The 8587-nt window shown below is 54.8% G+C and overlaps 1 protein-coding gene across 1 annotated transcript in view; it reads right to left on the bottom strand.

Moving 5' to 3' along the window:
• SLC5A10 (solute carrier family 5 member 10) overlaps positions 1-8587 on the bottom strand; it is a gene marked incomplete at its 3' end in the record, with an annotated part of 37554 nt that overhangs the window by 24605 nt on the left and 4362 nt on the right. The window contains exons 5-7 of the mRNA XM_082064604.1: positions 5697-5802; positions 3781-3861; positions 92-297 (exon numbers count right to left, since the gene is read on the bottom strand). Of these exons, the coding sequence (XP_081920730.1) occupies positions 92-297; positions 3781-3861; positions 5697-5802 (393 nt within the window). The remainder of the gene's footprint in view (positions 1-91; positions 298-3780; positions 3862-5696; positions 5803-8587) is intronic.

Here is an 8587-nt window from a genome sequence, read left to right as displayed (position 1 = left end):
TGGACTTGTGTGGTGAGAACGGTGGTAGAGCGTGCCTGGAGCCCAGGCAACGCTGTGTTACATGGGGCAGGGGATTCTTGTTTACATTTACCTGGTCGGTGCACCAGTACCACGTGGCCATGATGGACAACCCAAAAGTCATCCCGGTCCAGGGCAGATCTCCAGAGATCGGGTCTCGGAAAAGGTGCATCGCATCCGCTCTGGGCAGGTGGCAGGTAGCGTTGGGAACGATCTTGGATGGCATGGCTTTTAAATAGGCCTCTTCCAGGTTGGGGTAACCTCCGATCTCATTAAAAGCTGGAAAGTATGGTTGGGGGAGGCTGGTCAGAGTCGAGCGAAACCCAGTGGCCTCTGAGATCAGCTGGCAAAATGCTCGCCAAGTTGTTAGCTCAGAAGTGCTGCCTGGAGAGTGAGGGCTTGTTCGTTATTGTGTTTTCTTCTAGTTATTTAAGAGACTCTTCTATTAACATTTTGCACAGCAGGTCCCATTACAGTCCACCCTCCCTTTGGAGGGTGATCCTTGTCCTGGGAAAAAGGCTCTTCAAGGGACCCATCTCTTTTGACTTCGTACTGTAAAAGCAACCTGTTTGTTAAAGCACCCCAGTCCCAGAGCAGGGGAAACTCTCCTAGGACTATTAAAATGCAAGATTAGGTAGCCTTTGACTTGGTATATTACAGCTTAAGGTGCCTTGGCACAAGTCTGCAGCCAAATCTTTTTTACTCCTCCACAGCACCCCCAAACACAGCTCCATCCCCAAACCTCCAGCACCCAGAGGAGGAGAAAACAAACAAACAAACCAAAAGACGACACTTCCCTGTATTTTTCTTAGGAAATGGGATCTCAGGTCTGCGTCTCAGCCATGAACAAGCCCTGGCAAGCAAGGCTCCGAGCCCTCACAGCTGCCTTGGCTCCCTCCCGCGCCACAACCACCAGCAGCAGCTGCCGAACCCCCAGGCTCTGCCCTGGCCCCCAGTGCCTCCCCACTCCAGGGGGACAAGGGGCTGAACGCTGCTTGTAGCTCCCCGGTACCTCTGGCAGGAGAATTTCGGAGCCAGAGGCATCACTTTTTGGAAGAGGGAGAAATGGAAGGCACCCTCCCTGTTCCCCCCACAGCCACCCACGCAGCAAGTGCATCAACACCCCCATACCCACAGCAGCTGCTGGCGCTCAGGAAAAGGGAGAAGGGTTTGGGGTCCTGGTGGATCTCACAGAGGGGAGACTCCAGACAAGACCCATGACCATCCCTCAGTGGGTTTTGCCCTCTCTGGCCCAGCTGTCGCATCCTGCATCCCTCCCGCCTGTGGGCTGCAGTCCAGACCCTCAGTTCAGTCTCCCTCAGCGTGGCAGCGTGAGGTGGGAACGTGCTCCTGAGCAGCTGCCCTCCCACAGGATCACACCTATGAGCTGCTTTCTTTAGACCAAACAAATCCCTCAGGCATCGGGTGCTGGACACCAGGATCAGCATCACATGCCAGCTTGGGCAAATCCCAGTTTCCAAGACGTCCATCATGCTCCATTGTCCCCTCCCACCCAAGGACAGCCCTTTCCCTGCAGCCCTGCCAGTCCCATCACCAACACACACTCCTGTCCCCATCCCAGGACATCTCCCCAACCTGAGGCTTTTGGGGAGTTTGCAAAGGGGCATCATCCACCATACGCCTCCTTTGCAGACCAGCCCCCCATATTTCACAGGGAGTCAGCATTTGTATAATAAACTCCTCTTGCTCTTGTGCAAGCAGCTCTGGCCTCCCTCCAGCACTTGGTTTATCCAGGCACCGGCTACTCCCAAGCTTTGCCTGGGTGTTGGGCACCAGCAAAGGCTTTCCAGAGGCAGAGGGTGAGCCCTGAAAGCAGAGATTTGCACCCAGGGGTGCGGGCTTGCTCCCTTCCCAAAGGTGTTTGCCGGCAAGTCACGACACCAACGCCTGCTGAGATGGAAGAGCAGGGCAAAAACCTCTGGGCAGCGGGAGCTCAGGCTGCAGACGCTGAACTGCAGCCCATGGGATTAAAGTTCCCATAGTGAATGCCAACCAAAGCGAGGGATGGCACAGTTGGTTTTATCCACGATGCCAGAGCGAGAAGAGCCACCACTAGCACCGCCACCAAGATCTCTGTTAAACAAAATGATTTGTCTGCAACCCCTCGGTCTGCTCCCACTTGTCCTACTCAAGACTGCTCTGCCCAGCATCACACCCAGGATTTGCACAACTCTGCTGCTTTCTCTTGGGAGATGCAGCCTTGGAACCAAGCAATGAGCTTTTTTGGCCCTTCCACAGCAGCAGGGGGGTGATGGTCTGGGCAGAGCAGACCCAGAGCGGTCACAGCTCAGCAGATGAGTGTTAACATCACTGCTGCAGTTGTCACAGTCTACAGCTACAAACAAGGTAGAACATGGAGAGTCTCCTTTATTAGATGAGCTTGACAAGAGCTGGAGAACACCAAGCACCCTCAAGCACACCAGCCTCCGGACCAGCCTCCGTGTCCTCAGGTCTCCCAGGACCTGAGGGAAAAATCTGGTGACCAGCAGCTTGTCTTTCGGCTGCCCTGGATCAGTCCCTGCCCTCCCTGCACACACCGTGCCAACGCCTGCAGCTTGGCAAAGCCAAAATAAAAAACCTGGGCTTCGCAGTCACCGAAGGGTGTTTTCCAGACTTTGCCTACCTGCCCTCCTACTCGGGCTCTGTGTTTTGCTGCACCCAGCCAAGCTCACCAGCCACAAGCCTCAGAGATCCCCATGGCCAGCTGCAGCTTCAGACAACGACCAGCAGCATCCACACACCCCATCTAACGCAATGGCTGTGGCTTGGACAGACAGCGCGTTCCTCTGCCCAGCAGAGCTCCTTGCTTCTGCTGGGGTAATTAGTATTATTGTCGCTTCTCCAGGAAGCATCTGTCCTTTCATTTGGTATTTTGTAAATATATCTTGCTGCGTGCAGGCCTCGCCCAGGAGCATGCTCTGGTTTTGCACAGGGGCGCAGCCGCGGGACCAGGCTGGTTGCTCAGCAGAGCTCCTGGGCAGCGCTGGGTCAAAGCCTTTCCTACCCGCCCGCCTAAGCAGGCTTCTCCAGGAGATGGTGGGAATCACCTCAGGAGTGCCTCTGGAGATCCTCCTCTGTAGTTAAACACCTGCCTTTGAAGCCAGGACCTGACTTTTTGCCTCCTACTCCCAGGGGCCAAGAGCCCCGATGGCAGAACAAGGCTGATGAAAGCTCCCGGCCTCGCCAGGGTGCTCTGAGCTAAATGTAGAGACACAACAGCGCTGAGGGTTGGAGAAGGGCTGGCCCGGAGCCATGCTCAGCCAGGAGGAAGGCACAGCACCACACTCGGCATCCCCCAGTGCCTCGTACTGGCACCGCCATGCCATTCCCACGTGGTGGGATCCCATCTGAAGACTTGCTGCAAGTTTCCCGGAGCAAAGCTGGAAATTCCGCTTTGCTGTCAAATGCTCAGTCAGTCTCTCGGAGTTTGTGGACTAGAAACAAACATGTGGAGCAGCGATGACTGTGAGAAGGTCACCAGTGTTGGGGACAGTCCCTCATGGAGGACCAGGGGGATGCTTTGTGGCATCTTCCCCTGGAGAAACAGCACATAGGGGAAGCACGGCGGCAGACACAGAAGGACCACAAGCTTTCTGTAGCTGTTTGCGACGGGCCAAAGTCCTGCTGGGAATTTTGGCCACTGAACTGCTCAGACTGAGTCTTTTTATTTATTTCCAAGACTGCTCGAGTGGGCAGAGAAGGTCCCCATGGAAAGGGGATCTGTGCTGTCCCAGCTCTTACCTTTCACCGCAAGCACGATGGCTCCGAGGACCATGATGAGCGTCTGTAGCGCATCGGTGTAGATGACGGCTGCCAGCCCCCCTGTGTGAGAACAAGGCACAGTGTTGGGAACGGCAGCGGGTTCAGGCTCGGCTCCATCGGGACATCCCAATAAAGCTGCCCCTGCTTGTGGGGACGTGCCTGTCACCAGCCTTGTCCTGCCGACACTGTGGTGATGGGGGCTGCAGCGGGAGCGTGAAGGGGAACAGCCCCTTGGGGGTCCCTGCAGATGGGGTCGGGGGAGCAGCCGACAACTGCAGGGGCTGCCACCCCGCCCAGGGCAGGGAAGGGGACCCAAGGGATGGCAGCAGGGGAGACATACGGAAGAATTGTTTTACAATGAGGGCGGTGAGAGCCTGGCCCAGGTTCCCAGAGAGGTGGTGGATGAACCATCCCTGGAGACATCCCAGGCCAGGCTGGACGGGGCTCTGAGCAACCTGAGCTGGTGAAGATGTCCCTGCTCATGGCAGGGGTGGCACTGGGGGAGATGGGAGGGTCCCTTCAACCCAACCTATTCTATGATTCTATGCAGCCCCATGTCCCCACACAGTCAAGGGGACACCACCCAGGTCCAGCCCCAGCTCTTTGGCTGCTCCAGCATCAGACCAGATCCAGGACATTGACCTCATCCTTCACCCCACCTCTCCCTCACACCATACCAGTCCTCCCCCTTCAAACACCCCTCAGCTCTCCCCCCAAACCCTACAGTTTTATTTTTCCAGCACCCGATGCTTAGTAGGGTCTCCCTAGGCCATCCAGCCAGCAGCATTCCTCCCTTTCCACCCCAAGATCTCCCTCCAAACCTGTTGCAAACCCAGGACCTGCTTACTTGGCCAGAAAACAATTACTCGGCGCACACACAGAAAGCATTAAAAAGTAGCGGAGGTAGAGAAAATGGGTCAAATATTGAACCAGTTTCAACCCCAGCCAGCGACTCACATCCCAGGAATTCAGGGCTGCACCCTCCCCAGCCTGGGACACAAGGGATGTTCTCAGGAAGGGAATGACACAACGATCACACCCTCTGCCTGAGCTCACACTTTACTTCACAATGAGCCTTGTGGGCAGGAAAAAAAGCCTGAGATGGGATTTGCTTATAACCAAAGTCTTGCAAAATCCACCTTGTTTTGGATATGCTTAAAGTGTTTCCCATTTTGACAGCTGGGATGAGATAAAGAGGGAGAATTTACTGCCTGGTGTCTCCACCAACACTACCAGGGGGAAGGAACGTCCCAGCCAAAATAATAACCCAAAATGCTGGCAGGGATACACAGCCCCACAGCACAAAATTGGGACTGCAAGCCAGGAACACCCAGTTTCCAAATCCAGCTCCAAACTCCTCATCGCCTCTGGATCACAAAAGAACCATATGGACTGAGCCTGGACCAAAATATCTGGTCCCACAACAGGGAAACATGGGCATGGACTATTCCTGAAAACTTTGGGGAGGGAGGGCAGCAAGTTGCATGGCAGGCAGGACAAGTGGGAGGGAAACGGGCTGAGTAAAGTGTTCTCAGATTGCAGCTTCCAGAGTAATAGTCCTGTAACAGGAGAAGCCCTGATTATTGCTGTTACAAATAGGTACACACACAAGAAAGCACTTAAATAGGTGGTGGAGGAGGAGTAATTACAATACAAACGAGAAGCCATAATGACAAAGGAGAGGTCACGCACTGAGTCACTGCCTGAGCCGACACTCGGAGGGATGTTCAGATCCTGGCTGGATAGGGCGGGGAGCATGAACCCCGTTAGTACGAATCCCCAAAGACCTTCCAGGAGCAAAAAATAATAATAATACTAAAATAAAAGCAGGAGTGTAAGTTGTGTGGTTCAACCAGAGTAGAAAGATTGAGGCCAGCAGATGCTGAGCAACCTACCTGCGATGGTGTAGAGCCCGGTAACCACCAGCATCAGGACAGTTGAGAGGTAAAGGTCCCAGCCCAGGCAGACTTGCACGAAGAGGGCCCCCGAGTACAGGTCCGTCTGTGCATAGGACAAGAGATGAGGGCTGGCACAAGTGACATCTACTTGGTGAGACAGCACCCAAGGTCTGTGCAAGAGCAGCACAGCAGGGAAACGGTCAACACTACCTCCTTGCTGCCCCAGTACCCCCAGTTCCCCCCACTGATGGCCATGCCCTGCTCCCCAGGTGGCATCTCACCACGCTTCCTGCAGAGCCCTGGAGATGGGGCACCTGGTACCACCCGAGGGGCTGCGCTCCCTCAGAACACCAGCACCCTTGGGTGCTTCCCAGAGGCAGTGCAAGCCACCTCTCCCAGCCCAGCACCCCCATGATGTTCCTGCACCCCAACACCCCCATGGGGCCAGGACTGGGGGGCGGTCATAGCTGATATTTCATATTCTGCTTGGCAGGATTCGCCCTCCCAGCACCCCTAGTGCTGGCAAGGTGGCTGCCAAGGACCAGCTCAACAGTCTGGGTTATCAAATGGGTCAGGAGGGAGGCAGCAAGCCTGAAAATATTGCTGAGGGCTTGCGGGGCATCTCCCCCCAGGTGCAGGAACTTCTCAAGCTGTTTGGCGGCACCTGCAATGGCTTTAGCACTGGATGGAACAGGTCTGTGCTACATCGCTCAAGCCCATTGCTGCTGCTCAGGTGGGTGCTGGTGGGACAGGGCAAGGGGCTGCGGCAGCTTTTCAACCTCTGCAGCCACCCCAGGGTAAGGAGCACACATGGGCAGCCCCAGCGTGGAGAACAAGACCTCCAGGTCTGCCATTCCTGAGCCTTACCCCAACAAGCCAGCTCTTTGCTGAGCATCTCTGGGAAAAGATCTACTCCTGGTTTTGTACAGATGGGTAAACAGAGGCACAAGCAAGTGGCACAATTTGCTTTTGGCTCCAAGGGAGAAGCAGCATCCCTGAGGTCCTGCACCCCAGCATGGACCAGCACAAATGCATCCTCCAACACGTCCCCTGACTTTTGCAGCCCCTCTTGCAAAGCCCCTGGAAGAGGTCTGGGGTTTCTGCTTGGACACAGGACAAGCTGACCCCATGTCCAACCCACTGCCTTCACCAGCCCCAACACCTCTAGTGCATGAGTCACATCCCAAAGGGACATCAGGATCGTGCCTCTGCCCAGAGGACCATGCGCAGGCCTGTGCCTCAGCTGCCAAACTCCCTCGAGATGACCAGCACCCCAAAAGTGACCATCATTTCCTACCCATGAGAGGGCTGGACCCACATGGGGTGGTCTGATCATGGTCTTGTGGGAACCAGACATCAATTAGAGACTCAGAGGGAGCTGGGGCAGCTCCTCCAACAAAAGCAGCGATGCTGCGGGAGGAAAGGACCCGTGTCACCACCATGTCACCATCAGCTCTCCACCCTCAGCCAAGATCTAGCCATCCCCAGTGCTGGGCTGGGAGATCTTCACAAAAACCCTTGTTTGGAGAAGGAAACGAGGCCAGAAGGGGCAGGAAGAGGCAAGATGAGCCGACTCCACGCCCTTGCCCGCAGCTGTGACGGCTTCCCACAGCCAAGACTTCGGCTCCGATTTGACGTCTTTCTTCACACGCCTCCCAGAAACCCTCCCCCAAACAGCAGGGCTTTCTTGCCCGGTCATGCGGGAGCAGTCACCTGGGATTAGTAACGTGGAGCATTGGTGTTATTTCCCATATCGTGCCTCCTCCCCCAGCTCTGCCCTTCCTCCTCCTCCCAGTGCTGCTCCAGCAAGCCCAGAAGCTGAGGACCATCAGGTAATGGAAAGGGGCCACACAGGATCACGCAATGGGAAAAACAAGGCATGTACCACCTAATGTGGCTCCATCAGCCATGAAACCCAGGAGGTGAGCACACAGCCAGCTTCAGCACAACACGAAAGCCTGTTCCCTGGAAGATGAGCCCATGCCATTAGGCATGACATTGATTAAATCATGAATCAAACTGACCAGATGAGCACTTACACCATGATCTTGAGGATCCTAATTCAGGCACTGTTCCACGACATCTGGACCAGGTTTTACACCACAGTCATGTCTGGTATTCCCAAGGGAGGCACCACATGTCCTCAGCTGCACTCGGGCTTGGCCATGTCTCTGGGACAGCCCCTACCAGCACCCAGAAGCAATTCAGCTCTGGAATGCCCTGCTGAAAAGGAACCAACTCATGTGCAGCCATGCCAAAACCTCTACCACTAGCTCCTCTGACACCTTTGTACCACAACGCAACCCAACCACAGCCTGACACCACAGAGACCAACAAGCAACCCTACAAGAGGACACCTAAGCCATTCGTGCAGTGCAAGCTTCAGCTACAAGGCAGGAAAGGCCCAACCAAGGGTCCTCCGCCATCTCTTCCCAACACAACCCAAAGTGGGTACCCAAAAATATCTTGAGCCTCCCTAGCACAGTACCAACCAAGCATCCTTGGTGTCTTCTGAAGCTTCTACTGTCCCTTGGAGGGATCTATCACTTGTCATCTCAGCACCAGCCAGAAAGTCACATTCCCCCATGACCACCTGCTTCTCCAGCAACCCTTCCCCAGAGTCCAGCTACAAAGACTCAGCCCCGGACAAGATATTTCATAATCGTTTCTCCTGGCTTTCTCAATGCTTAATCATTTTTTGCAGTCGCCTGCAAATGAGTCTAAGCCTTTGCTATGAGGAAGCAGAGGTACCTCCACCTCCCTTGCTGGTAATTCTGCTAGGGTGGGAAAAAAATAAAAGCACATGTGACTGAGTTGTTAATAAGACATCTCAAATACAAAAACAAGCTAATTAAAGCCAGGCATGACCTATTCACAAAACAAGTCCT

Source organism: Streptopelia decaocto (assembly GCF_964273445.1).
Source record: "Streptopelia decaocto genome assembly, chromosome: 13".
Lineage (NCBI taxonomy): Eukaryota > Metazoa > Chordata > Aves > Columbiformes > Columbidae > Streptopelia > Streptopelia decaocto.
The sequence above is the reverse complement of the archived record's forward strand: the minus strand, read 5'-3'. Positions and strand labels throughout refer to the sequence as shown.